This window comes from Molothrus aeneus, chromosome 4, assembly GCF_037042795.1.
Source record: "Molothrus aeneus isolate 106 chromosome 4, BPBGC_Maene_1.0, whole genome shotgun sequence".
NCBI lineage: Eukaryota > Metazoa > Chordata > Aves > Passeriformes > Icteridae > Molothrus > Molothrus aeneus.
Window position 1 is genome coordinate 21,629,084 of NC_089649.1, and position 14,497 is coordinate 21,643,580.

General features: G+C 42.2%; 1 protein-coding gene across 2 annotated transcripts in view; it reads right to left on the reverse strand.

The window, feature by feature from the left end:
* Positions 1–398: 398 nt before the first annotated feature.
* HPGDS (hematopoietic prostaglandin D synthase) overlaps positions 399–14,497 on the reverse strand; it is a 28,844-nt gene continuing 14,745 nt past the window's right edge. For both annotated transcript variants that reach the window (XM_066548975.1, XM_066548976.1), the window contains exons 3-6: positions 6,682–6,774; positions 4,580–4,689; positions 1,421–1,519; positions 399–754 (exon numbers count right to left, since the gene is read on the reverse strand). In XM_066548975.1, the coding sequence (XP_066405072.1) occupies positions 590–754; positions 1,421–1,519; positions 4,580–4,689; positions 6,682–6,774 (467 nt within the window). In that variant the 3' untranslated portion in view covers positions 399–589. The remainder of the gene's footprint in view (positions 755–1,420; positions 1,520–4,579; positions 4,690–6,681; positions 6,775–14,497) is intronic.

The window sequence follows — 14,497 nt, forward strand, 5'->3', positions numbered from 1 at the left end:
TTGCAGCTGGTGTGTTTATGGAGAACTGCTGCTGGTGTGGGCACCAGTTTGGCTATGCAACTGCTTTTTGGCTTGTTTTGGAGGTTTTTATTTGGTTTTTTTCAGCGGCACAGTATAAACCTCAAGCTTCTCATGCACTTTTTTTAGGCCCTTGAATTTTACTGACTAAGTGGGTCTTCTGTTTTTTTTATTTTTTTTGCTTAGTGTTCCACACATTTGCCCTCTCCTTTTAACTTGATTTCCTCCAGATTGGAAGACTGCAGTAGGCAAAATGTTGCTAAGATTGCACCTCTCCATGAAGGTGTATTAATATTTTTTCCCTTTGAAGAGAGCACAGAACATGATTTGGTTTGATGAAGCACTGTGTTAGTAGAGGGAGAATGTGATTGCAACCACACTTCTGTGAATCAATATTTATTACTCTACTAAATCAGTATTTTAGATTCTCTTGCAAGTGGATACAACTGGTAGATTTTGATTTGATACAGCACAACCATCTGAAGTTAATTTAAATGATTTAGAAGTTAATAACTTAGGATGTTTATCATATTGAAAACTAAACAAGCATTTGTTTCTCTGAGCAGCAGATCTACATTACACTCTTTGGCCTTTTCTGGATCCAGGCTGCAATAGCTGGCAGTGCTTGCACTCTCTCCCTGAGAGCCAAAAGCCTGGGGTATTTGTCTGCCAGGTCAGGCTTACAGGACAGAAGTGTTGTACTGCACACATCCCAGTAGAAATCAGCCCACGTTACCTAGTGGAAATGGGACAGAAAGCAGTAAATTTTAGTTGGTAATCTCAAAAGCCAGGACTACTAATATTCTCAAAAAACTGAATTTATCTGTTTTAAGTTTTCATTTTGGGGTTGGGGTTTTTTTAAAGCCCATTATTACAGGGCTAGTAGTTAGGTTGCAATGCAAGGCTTGACTTCAGTAAATATTGGTTCGAATCAAGTCCTAGCTACAAATATTAGTTGTGTTACAATATTAGTCTTTCCTGCTGAAACTGTGCTGCAGAAAAGAGTTTGGGGTAAAAAAGGTGCAATGTTTATATAGAGGTTTTTTTGTATTGCCTTATAAATAAGTCAGCGATGATAAACAGGGCTCTGTGTACTCACAAATTTGTGTTCACAACTGCAAAGGCATTTAAAATGTTTTGTGTCAGCATACTTATGAAGATGCATTTTCTGCTTTAGTAAATGCAGATCCTAGTCCTAGTTTGCCTCACGTTTCTAATATTGTGGAAAACAATTTTTACTTTGCAGTTGAGTGACCAGTTGTGTATTGGTAAGAATAAAGGGCTCAAAGTGTGGGGAGAGTTCCTTCATGGCCTGACATGAAACCCAGAAATTCAGCAATAGTCCATTACTTGAATTTTCTGGCAATCTGATGGGAATGGGAGAAACAAAAATTATACTTACAGAATTCCCTACCAGCCACTTCTTTTCCCCTAAGAAAGTATCCAAATCTTTCAGTAGCTCGGGTGCTTTGTTTGTGAGGATATCATCAAATGCTTTTTTCTGGTGGAAGAGCAAAACAGAGAGATGCATAGCAGTCAGCAAAATTGAATTGTTGAGGTTTTATTATTTATGAAAAAGCAAGCTGAAATATGAAAAAGATTAGGGTTAGATACCAAAACATGGCATTCATGGCTTGCTGAATCATGACTTAAAGCCAATTCCTTCCTTAATGAACACCTGAGTGCTCCTTGATGCTGACATGATATTTGTGGTGATGTGCTAACAGAAAAAGCAGGCAGCCATGGCAAGGCAGGAACTCAGCCATAGATTTGGGAAGAATCCAGCTACAAGATAGATTCCTAATGTCTTATAGCAATTTTCAAGGGACTCTTTTGAGTGTCATCTTTTCTAGTGTGCAGAGTCTCAGATTTCCAGAATCCTTTGTGCTCAGTCTTTCCATGCAGTCAGTCAGATGCTGGTCAGTTATCTTTGCTTATCAACCCTTCTTATGGGAGACAAGGAACTTGGGTTTTGAGCTTTAGGTGGGCTTGGATTTATCTTTGAGCTTTAATGTTCATGTTATTTTTCTTTTTTGTCCCCAGAGCAGTAAGATTTGAGGTGGCTAAAACTTGTTTTTAAAGGATGATCGAAAGGCTCAGGCCTCAGTGTCTGTATGTTAATGACTGAAGTGTGGGGTTATGGTGGTGGTTCTCTACAGGCTGTTCCCCATAGCAGAAAGCTTTAAGGCTGCTTTTCAAAGGGCTGAGCTGTTTCCTTTGGTGAGAAAAACTGCTTCTGGTTTTCTCTTCTCACCTGCATGGAAATAATTAAGACTGCAGACTGTTGTGATCATCTGGTCAACCCACATGGCACATTTTTTGCAGTTATTGTGCGTGGCCTAATTTTGGAGGAATACGGTCAGTCTTGGGTAAATAAAAGCACTGGTGTACAGGAATGGAATTATTTCTACAGCTTTAACTGAGGTTAATGTGAAAAAGCAAAACTGGAAGAGGCAGAAACCTAAATGCAGGCTGAAATCGAATCAGTGTTTCTACAGACATGATCAAAGATTTGACATCATTTTCTGCTTCGTTAAGAGCTTAGTTAACTGGATGAGGTGACTGCAAATATCAGCTGGGAGTTTGCAGTCCAGAAATCTCATATCTGTGCCCTGGGTTGTAGTATTTCCTTTCTTTTAGGTAACTGATCCCCTCCCCACCGTTTTACCCTGCAAAGAAAACCCCAAGCTGTTGTGTGATTGTGATGGTAACAGCGTTGCCCAAGTACAGGAGTCCACAGCCAAGGTGTGAAGCTGGTGGGGACAGCCAGGATCCCTCTTCTGGAGTGGCACAGCCTGTTTGTCTCAACCCTGGGGCTCTGCAGTGGTGGGGGCAAAGCTTTGCAATGCCAGCTGTGTTTTGGGGAACGTCGGATGAAGGGGGAGTGTGTGCCTGGCATGGAGGGAGCTTCTACAGGAAGTTTCCGGTTCTGCTCCTCTAATTGGCTTTGATTTCTCTTTGCTACTGGCTAGATGGCAGTAACACATCCTCTCACCATTCCCTGGGTGTGTGTTCCTGTGAGCACTGGTCAGGCCTGGGGAGGTGTTTTGGCTTCAAACAAAAATCAAAAATTAAATCTGGCCTGGTGAGACCGTGAGATGCCACTTTGACCACAGGGTGGTGGCAGCGGATCTGGTAGGAGAGAGGGAGGAAGGACAATGTTTGGGAGCGTGGGAAAGTGAGATTCCCGACCATCCTTGGCCCCAGCACATAATTTAGCATGCATACGTGCAGATCGGCACATTTGGGTTGGCTGCCAGCTCTTCCCGTTTAAATTAATCACTGGTGACACGATCTGGGTCCTTTTTTGGAGAAGTGCTTGGGTACACATGGGAGTTACAACAGAAGCTTCCCTGTGGAAGGGCAGCAGAGCTGACTGTGCCACCAGCACATCTGGTGGAGTGTGGCTCTTCTGAAATGATTAAAACTCGTGGGTCACCTTACCCTCCCCAAACTAGGAAACTTAAGGAAATCGCTTGGACATGTAAGTAATTCACACTTTTAAGTACTAAACGCCCAAATTTCAGATTTTCCCCTGTAAAATTTCAGAGCAGTTTCTTATTGTTTATTTATTATGGGTTTGGGGCATCATTTTTTACTCTGTGATCTCTGCAATAAGATACCCTAATAATGGGTACCTTATTACCTAATAATAAGATACCCTAATAATAATAACCCTAATAAGATACCATAATAAGCATTTCAGATAATGATCTGAAATGTTGCCTTTGAATAAATGGAAGATGGCTGCACTGGCAGTTTATGGTGAGAGCTGTTGTTATACCTCCACTTCCCTAAGAGGGTCAGGTTGTCTGCTCAGGGCAGAGCTGTGCAGAGCCTTTGTAACACTGGAGTGAAATCATCCATCACCTTCTTCCCCCAGCAACTGATCTGTGTGCTTGCTTTTGGGATTCTGGTGAGAAGCACTGGCCTGATGCCAAAGCAACCCCAAATGCTGTAGGACAAGCCCATGACTGTTATAGTAGCCACAGCACCACAGCCTGGTGCCAGAAGCACTGGAGAGGACCAAGGTGTGAGCTGTGACATCTGAAAAGCACAGTGAGGGCTGTGCTCCCTGCCCTGATTAGCAGTGCCTGCTGTCCTGACAAGCAGTCATCCTGGCAGCTGATGTTGAACATTGATACTTACTGAATACCTAGAAGAAATCAAAATGCAGAAACACTAAAGGATGGGATGGGGCTATTTATCTTATTAAGCTGGCAGAAAGATTTGAGCACAGGCTCCTTGTGATAAGAGAGAGGAATTCCACAGCACCAGCTGGGGTCCTGTCTTTGCCCTTTTGAAGAGCAGTTTGGTGTAGGCCCATCCTTGGTTCAAGCTGATGGCCTCAGAGTTTCTACCAAGGGTGAAAACAGCCTGGTGAAGGAGGAGGTGGGATCAGCCTCAAGGAACAACCACAGAGCTCCACCAGCTCAGCCTTGCTCAGCTGAGGTGATGAACCCAGAGGCTGACCCCCACAAGTGCCTCCAGAGCAGATGCTCAGATCAGGCTTGGATCATGGCTTACATGCTATCTTTGTTTAATTTAGTGATTGGCTTACTCTCACGTCCTGGTTTTTCTCTGCCCAAGGGAACAGTGTCATGAAATCATCGATGGTGTCCACAATGGCATCAGCTAAAGCCTGTTCCACAGGCGTCTGGCCTGCCACACCTGCGGGAAGCAAGCACATGAAGGGACATTAGAGACAGCAGCAGCAGGAATTTTTGATGCCCCAAAGGTAAACTGTGAATATTTTCATAAACATACATGTTCTCCAGGTCTTTTTGATGCTAACAATGTGGATTTGACTCTTTGCATCCAAGTGCAATTGTATCTACCTTTGTTTTTTCCCAGTTCTGCCCTTGTACAGCTGCCCAAGGTAGTGAGTTGTTCTATCCACTTCCTGAGCCTTCAGCCTGAACATTGTTTCTGTATCGTCTCTGCTTTCCACCACACATTCAGCAAGGGTCAGCACAAATTCCTTTCCTTTAATCCTTGCCCATCCCAGTTTTCCACATCCTTCTCCATCTCGTGGTCTTTCCATTTTGGTCAACACATTCTCCCAAAGTGCACTTGTGAAAGTCTGCTTCTCTTTCCCTATATCCTGCCCTCTCAGCCCCATTCAGAATGTTTTCATGACATTCCACCTACTTTTTATTCTTTCATTGTAATCAAGGACCTCAGCCAAACTTTGTTTTGTTTACAAATCTGCTTTTCTCCCCTGTAGTTCCTTGGCTTTCCTGCAGTTCTCTTAATGCCTCTTCTTTTTCTCCCTAGCTGTCACTTCGCAGACCTATGCTTTCACCTCCGTGCAGGTTCAGATCACAGACTGCATGCCCTACCTCTGTCAGGTCATCTCCCTTACTGGAACTTTGTGCTTTTGAAGGTGAGGGCTGTGCCTCTCCTCTTGGGCCTCAGGTTCTGTGATCCTTCAGCGATGAGCTCTTGGTGTCGGGCACCTAAAAATGCCATTTCTTAATTTTAAAGGATTAGTGATGTGTATGCAGCCTTAATGGCAGAACTAGCAAGTTTTCACTATGAAGTTGAAAAGATATCTTTTCCCTTCCATGCATAGCTTTTTTTTCTGCTGTAGCTGACAGCACGACTAGTTCTGGGAGGAGTCAATCATGGTCAGAATGTGCTCCAGATCCCAAGCCATTGTCACTGCTGCAAGTCAATTGGAAAAAATCTGAACTTCGGTCTGGAAAAAGGAGCATGGTTCCAGATCAGCCTCCCTACAGGAGCCAGGGAGGGAGGAATCTTGAGTGAAAGGCAGGCTTTCCCACTGTTTTTTATCACCAGGTGGGCTTTCCTCATTCTCCTCTCTTGCAAGGAATAGGTTGTACCAAAGCTGAAGGAAATGGGCTGGGACAGAGTATTGCAGACACACTTGAAGTGTGTTGTGTTAGTGCCTTCAAGAATAGTGCTATGAAATTCTGCTTCCTTCCTCAGTTAGAAAATGGGGGATATTATGAAAGGCAGGCTACATCCGTTTGCTCTCAGTGTAAAAAAAGTGGAATAGTACTTGCTTCCCAGCCCCCCTCTTCAATTTGCTGATGCCCAGCATGCCATGGGCACATCTGCCTTCAGCCAGACCAGTTTTGCAGATGGTGTTGAATGACAGCTCTTTGACCTAAAGCAAAGCCTGGCCACTCTCTTTGATTACTTGCATTACTAAGTCTCCTATCATTTTATCTAACTGGTTGTGTACTTCCACAGCATGTAAGAATTTAAAGATGCAAGTGATGTCAACATCTCCTCTAATCTCTCTGCTAGCCCAGAATTGTTGCCTAAATCTGCTTCAGAGTTCTCTGCCTGCTGTGATAATCTCTAATGCTTCCAAAAACCTCCTCCTCCTGGTCATCTCTCTGGTTAGCCTGGCAGGTCAAAGTTGAGCTTTAGGGAAAACTGCCCTGGAAGCCTTAGGGAAACTACAGCTATGTGCTTTCTGTCATGCAGGGACAGGTGGATAAAGTGTACTGGCTGGAGAAGTCAGCCCAAACCCCAGGCACTGGTTTCATTTTTGCCACGCTGGTGTTGACTTCTGCATAGTTAGGCTTGCCAGGCTGTTGGTTTGTTTCTATTTTTACTGTGGATGTATTTTTACCTGAACATTAAATGTGAGCTCAGAAGAGAGAAAGAAAATAGTCGAAGATGCATTACCTGCTTCTCTGGCAAGGTATCTTGCGATCGCCAGGCTCTGGTGAATGATAACTCCATCTACTTCCAGAATAGGGAGTTTGCCAAATGGGATAGCTTGGAGGGGAAAGTAAAAAAGAAAAAAAACAACCAAAAGTTAAATCATAGCCATTAACAGTGGGAGTACGTGACAACTGTAGTTTTACCATTCAGAGGAGTGTAATAGCACTTAACAGTTTGACACGGTTTCTATGGAGAAATGCATGGACTAAAAATAAAAAAGGGTAAGGATGTAATCAGAGTGCACTGTATGAAGGCAGCTATAGCACAGAAACCAGAAGTGCATTTCTTGTTTCCTGGCTTCGTTCTGTAGAAGCTGAATGTACTTCTATATATCCAGAATTCTTTATATAAGGAAACTTTTCAGGGGAATATTAGTTTTTCCTTCTCTATCCTCCTTTTTCCTCTCCAGGAAAGTAACTGCCAAGGTTAAGTAAAGTACTGCTGAAGGTTTCATAGGGCAGGATGCAGCTGGGGCATGAAGCAAGAAACTGGGCAAATTGAGAAGTAGCAGTGATTGATTTCAGAACTTGCATCGTGACAAGGCATTTCACTTGGCAGTCATCACTGAGACAAATATATCTTTCACACTGCACTACAAATCCCAAAAAGATACTCAAATTCACCTAATGTGGCTTGCATAAAAAAAAAATCTGCCAGTTATGGGGAAGAAGCCTCCAGATTTTAGGTAAAGGGCAAGACAAACTAAGCAGGTATCATGGATATCTCTAATGGAGTTTGAGATAAGAAATCAGTCTTAGTTTTCTGTTGTTAATTTTGGAGTTACATGGAGGCTTGGACTGCTGTTTTGCTGTGCTTTGGAGAAGCTGCCTGTGTGGTATGAAATGAAACTGGAGACTTAGAGCAAAGGCTTAATCTGGGGAAAACAGTTGTGTTTAGGGCAGTGACAATCTGCTTGTGGGAACCTGGTGCTGTTCACTGAGGGAACTGTACATCTCTGCATTCCCAAGGATGCTGTTTCCAAGTACGAACTGCAAGTGCTGACCATAGCTAAATGCTTTGAACCCAATTTTCATCTGCATTACAATTTATATAATTAAGATTTATATCCACTTTAAGAGTATCTTGTGATGTAAAAAGGTGGTAGTGGTAAAATGAGAACATTGGCCATTGGAAGCATGGAAAGTGCTTTCAAAACCAGGAGAGCTGTCTTTACAGGGCAGCTGGAATGTCACCTCTACTCCATGAGCATTTTTAATTCTTAATAAAAAGGGGTCAATAGTGAAATCTTATTCATTTGTAACTGTTTAGCAAGGCAGCTTCATAAAGGATGAATACTGCTCTGTGGTTTAGTATGCAGTATATGAATCACATTAGATACTGGGTCCTAGATATTAAGTCTTGATCTGCAACATGAGTTTTGCAGTTGTACAAGACATCCAGGACCCCTCTGTGCCTTTTTTCTGTTTATTTTTTTTTTTTTTTTTCGCTGCATCTGAACACAGTACTCGTGATGCCTGTTTCTTTCCTTAAGTTTTAGCACACTGGGAATTCAGTATGAATTTGGATGCTGATGAACAGCAGAAGCAAGAGAGTTCAACGAGCATTAGCTGCTGTACCCCAGGAGAAAGCAGGCTCTGCTGCTTTTTATTGAAGCAATATAGACTTGTTGCACAGAAGACTTCCCATGTTCATTATCCAGAGAGCAGCAAGGTCCTGGCAAGTCCATGTTTTGTTCCACTGAGATTCACTGAGAGATGACAAGTTGCATCCCCTGAATGCTTCACAGGAAAGCTCTCTGGCTATGAAAACGAGAAAAGCATTGGTTCTGTGCTCTGGGTTAGTGGTGCACAGGGCCCTGAGCATCACTGCTCCAAAGCTGCAGAGGTGTGTAACAATGTTTGCTCATGTGAAGCACATCTTTCAGGACAGCACAAATAGAGGGGATGACAGCAGGTGTGACTGCTGGATGTGCCAGGGTGGTCAGCCTGCTCCACATCCTCCCAGACCACAGAGGGATGTACAACAATGCCTGACAACAGGAAACAGCACAAGTGCAGCCAGAGCAGGGGTATTGGCTCCCCCCATGAAGGAGTTAAGCAGCCTCTTTGGGAGGCCCCAGTAGGAATGCTCTGGGGTGACGCAGTTCTGGCAGGGTCAACATGACTAAGGCAGTCTGTAGCAATAGCTGTCAAAACACACTGTCACTCACTGCTCAGGCTGGGGAACTGTGACACTGGGATTGCTTCATCTAGAAACCCACAGATATTTTTGCTGCTGTGTTTACATACAGGAGAAGTCATCTATAAATCCCAGCTTTGACTGATGTTTCACTTTGTGGGTCACTACAAGAAAAATGAAAGCCAGTTTGTTATTATGGGCTTTTTTTTCTTTTTTTTCAAGAAACCCTTGATTACAACTAAAGAAGGGAAGCATCTTTCTGAAAGTTAAGGAACATGGATTATGTTGTCAAAGTCAGCTTTCAGGCAGAGTGGTAGTCAGCTCTCATAGCTCTTATGTTCTGTTTCTCAGGAATCTGGTCATTTCTGAATTCAAGGGAATTGCTATTCATTCCCTGAAAACATGAGTAATGTTTACAAAGATCATCCTCCTCAGTGCTGAGCTACTTTCTTGAAGACCTGGTTATTCTTTTCTGAAAGAGAAACTGAGTTTGCAATTTAAAATATACAAAGACAGCTTTGTTTTGTGTACCTACAGTTGCATGACTCTTAATACAATTATGAATTAATAAATGAGAGCAGACTTTACTTTGTTATCCCATAATATCTAAAAGGATTTATGCTTTGATTTATAACGAGACTTGGGGTTTGTTTGTTAGGAGGCAGCAAATCTATTGCTATCATTACTGAACAGTGGACTCTTTAAAGGGTAACAGATGGTAAATGGTAGATGCTCCTTCCTTTCTTGTGTATTCAAAATGCTATTTGATTTTTTCTTAGCAAGAACAGGGAAAAATTTGGATTAATGTAAACATTGATTTTTTTTTTTTTACAGCTGATAGAGTGCATGTATATATTTATACACAGATTTTGTTGATTATTGAGTTAATGAACTATAAATGAGTGCAATTCTAAGAGGTTTGAAGAAAGTACACATGTGCTATGCAGATAATTTTAAAAATCTGTTGTTTCTTCTTGGGTGCAGGGCAGGCTATTCTTGAGCACCAGAAAGTACAGCAAATATTCAGGCTGTTTTACAACAGAAGAAAATAACAAAGACTAGTCAGGAGGGAAGAAAATATTTATAGTACATCTCCTCCATATCTGAGGAGAAGGTATAATGGCTTACAAAGCTGTGTTTTCAGTCTGGATAAATTTAGGGAAAAAAAATCTTTGCCTTTGAAATGTTATTGTCTAAAATTCATGTAATGACCAAAATTTTTTGGAACCTGCTGTAAAGTATCTTTTTCCTTTTGTAATTTAGAATAACAGTTTTCCCAGAAGATTTGGTACTGTATGTCTGAGTTTGGCTGTTATGAGGAAAAATGCATTTTCTGTGAAACTTGGGCGTCTTCCTTATCCAGCTGGAAAAGAGAGGAGTGGATTTTTGTTACACAGCTCATCCTAAGGGAGAATGTGAGGAGCCTTCACACTGGATGGACACAGTTTGATTGCTGGAGGTAAGGTTGGGATTTGAGAAATGACCTCGATGTGGCCTCTAGAAACTTTGCCAGTTGCACAAACCACACCCAGGCCACATTCTCAGGGGCTCCAAACAAAACAGAAACCTCTCTGCATATGGGTTTAAACAGTCTTACCCTTAGACTCAGGAATATGGGCTTTTGTGCATTGCTTTGACCTCCCGTGGTGTTTCTGGCCCAATTCTGCTCATTGACCTATTGGAGGAGATGCCCGAATGCCCCATGTGCATAAGTATGGTACTAAACCTAATGAAGCTTTCTGAGTTTTGGTGAAAGGCATGGTTTGTGTGACTGCAGATGAGCAGAGCAGGTAGGGTGGCTCCTGCCAAGCTCCCACTTTAGATGAGCAAGTGAAAAGCTTCTGTGTGAGAGATGTTTGGGTAGAATCAAGGTCATAGGGGCAAGGCATGAAACACCATCCACTGGGGAGCCATTACAATACAGCAGCAAAGCCAAGGTGTAGTGCAGGCTGAAAGGATGTTAGTGTCACTTTGCTGGCTTTTCTCTCACCCTTGTTATTTGGGGGCTGCTTGGTACTTATGTCAATTTAAACCCTTGTGTATCCATACAGATGTGCTTTCCATGTTTTTCAAAGCAATGTTGTCTTACAATGTTTCCAACTCCCACTTGAGCAAATGCATTTTGAGAAGGAAAAGCAGGAAAATCTTTTGCTGTCACCATGCAAACAGTGTCATTTCTCAGGCATGCACAGAAGATGACCTTTCCTGTTTGGTTCCCGCTTGCTTTGCCGCTCATCTGAAGTACAAAGCTGGTGGATGCTGGTGTTCCAAATTTAGATTGAAAGAGGAAAAGGGGTTTTAAAAAGCCTCCTTTTTGAATAACTAAACCTGTACTCCTCTTTAAATTGAACTTTTATCAGCAGGTTCTTGCTTTTCATATTAGGTTGGTTATTTATTGGCTTTTTGCATTGCATGCTGGAATGAAATCTGCACAGTCTACATTGCCATGAAGAAAACTTTGACAGGGGACAAGTCCTCAGGCCGATCTGCAGTCTCTCTTCTTATTTTAGGAAGATCTCACTAAAGTATCTAGGAATTGGATTCATTCCTTTTCATACTACTTTAGTTTTCATTGGCTTTTGTGACAAGAACTGTGGTGTTTATACAGGTCTCTGCTGGATGCTGAATAGGGGAGATGATGTGTGTTAAAAAGCAAGACCATCCCTTTAATTAATTTCCACTCCATCAAGCCCCTAAGGGCTGTGATAACTGCTGGCACCCTGCCATGCCCATAAGCTCTCACTGGTGCTCAGGCCTTCCCTTTGAACACAAGCTCCTCACTCATCCTCCTGGCCATGACCCAGTGGAGGGTGCTCCTGTGGGACTGTTCCTCTGTCAGGGGCAGGGAGAGGAAACACAACAGAGCTGAGCGCAGTTTTGTCCAGTTCTGGCACCTAGGCTGGTCAGCTGCTGGTGCTGTGCTGTGCTTCTCACTGCTCTTCTTCTCCATGCAGATACAGTTCTTAACTCTCTCCTTCCCTTACCTCTTTCTTCCATTTTCACTGATCTTAACTTCTCCATTAGTCTTCTCCTCATTTCTGTCTGTCCTTCCAACATGTTCCCCCCTTTTTCCAGAGCTGACGTGCCCATGACTCATCCTGCCCATGTTGTAATTGTCTGTGGCTCTGATGCAATGCAGCCTGTATTTAAGTGCTTGATTATTGCTCAAAAGCTGAATAATTAATCATTTGGTAATCAAGCTTAGATTGGCTCCATAATAAGGCAGCTGGATTAGTCAAATGTGGGAGCAAATAAATGTCACAGACCTGTTTCTTACTGCAATATCTGTGTCAAAATAAGTTCTCCTTTGCCTTGAAAACTGACCATAACTGCTTTTCCTATCCATTCCTATTTAAATTGGATCACAAGAAACAGATACTTTTCATGTATTTCTTATTAGAACATGCAATGTGTATTTTTTTTAATGGTGGCAGAGGAGCAAGGCACTTGAGAAATGGTAGGCCCAGAGTGGAGGTACCTAGAATCTGAATCTTCTAGAAAGGGACGATGAGGAGGATGCTGTGATTTCATCTCACCCCAGGTTTGGTTTTATTACAACTCATATTCTCTTTGGGAGTTCTTGCCAAGCCCTACTTTTTACCTGACACAGCTATGTACACATTTCAGTGGAGCTACATAGCAGAAAGTCACTCAGGAAGCAAAGCAACTGCTGCCCTGAGGAATTGTTCTCCAGTGTCAGGTGCTTCTCAAGATTTATGTGTCACCTTGGGAGTATTTTCAGGGCCATTAGTCAGTCAGGTTCCTAAGGACCTTTCAAGCAACATTCTACACATCCTAAACTGTTTATGGGATGTTTATGGCCATCAGTGCAGGAGAAGCATCCTTTGCTATAAGGATAAAGTCTGTTATTGCCATTGCTTCAAACTGCTTTAAGGAGCCACAGATCAAAAGCTGTTGCTGCCTGCCAGCTTAATATCAAAGGTGGTGGTAACTTAGTTCACCATTACAGTGGATTTTCTGCTCTATGATGACTTATGTCAGAGCAAAGATGCTTTCTGTGAACAGTCCACTGTGAGGGAGTACAGATCTTGTGTGAGCCTGATGCAGATCTTGAATTGATTGCCCTTTAAATGGGGCCATAATCAAGTCAGAGTTTGTTGAGAATGAGTTTGTTTACTTGTTAAAACTATTATTGACTTACATATGGTGAAGCTGCTGCTTGATATTTGTCCGAATTATTAAATTCTGTGCTAAAGGAGGACAATGCTAACACTTGTACACTGGTTTCTTTAAATGTGTTTATATTCTAAACTGCAGTCCTTGCCCAAAATCAGCAGCTGGAAAATTTGCCAAGGATGATGCGATTAGTGTCAGAAGGGAAAAAAACAAATGTTGACTTATAGAAATGTTAATTTCAGAGTGTATAAGCCAAATAACAGGAAGTTCTTATGTTAGAATAGGCCATCCTTTCAAACACAACAAAAGCACCATTAGGTGTAAACAAAATCAAGTGGGGCAATATTTCCAGGAGGAAGAACTTACTTATTTGCCTGAAGGTGCATTAGGATTACAGCTTAATGGTGGCAGCCACTGCAGCTGCCAGTTTTCTTTCTCAATGGGTTTTCTTAACATTGATCTTTATGCGCAGATTTTCTGTTTTCCCATCAGTTTTACAGAACTAAGTCTTTTCCTCAGAATAATGTCAGTATTTTCTGGTTTATAGGGTATGATGATTTGGATAGCTTGGTATTTCTTGCAAAACCTTATTTCAATTTGAGAAAACTGCTGAAGCAAACCCATCCTCTTAGATCCCATTCAGATTCTGACTCCTTGTGCTCTTGGACAAACTTGAATTCTTTGATTTTTTCCTTATTAGCTCAAGAAACATGAAGTGTTCTCTTGTCCAAAAGACAAAGCATAATTAGTCACTTAAAGGGTGCAGAGGCATTCACATTCTAGAACAAGATGTTCTAACAGCAGACCTACCATACAAGGTAACAGCATTGCATCACTCTTAGAAAATTGTTGATGATCCCGATGCCTGAGCAGCGCAAGAAACAATGCAGGAAAGTTCTTCCTATGCTTTTCTTCAGTGCTCTCTCCACAAACCTCCCACTGGAGCCTTATCTACAGTGTGTACAGTAAATGTGCAGTTGCAGAGGCATTACCACAAAAACACTGGGAGTAGAGACACCCTACAAATCCTAAGCTACATAGTTTTTAACTCCATCTGCTGCATTAACAAATGCTGGAGATGTCATTAACCTTTGGACACTTTTGTTTCTCTTTCTGTGCTCTGAAAAGTTTGCTGGCAGGCTTACCAAGGGTTAATTGGAGTTTTTAATTTTCTCTGCATAATGGCTTTCCACAGCAGCCTTTATAACTGAGCCCTAGATGAAATTCCATGGCAGATAAGAAGTTTATCTGGGAGGTGCTGCTCTAAGATTTGTGAAGTCATCTGTGCAGAATTCATACTGGCTTAAGAGTTCTTTGAATTTCAGGTACCTTTAGACACCCAGTAAGTGGATGGGAATGGGAATGTCTCTCCTAACTGACCAGGAAAACATACACCTACACAGTTGGGTGCATATCTGAAAGTGCTGTTTACACCTTATAGCAGCAGGCTAAACCTTTGCTCTTCCAATCTCCCTGAACCCTAGCTCTCACACCAAAGTAA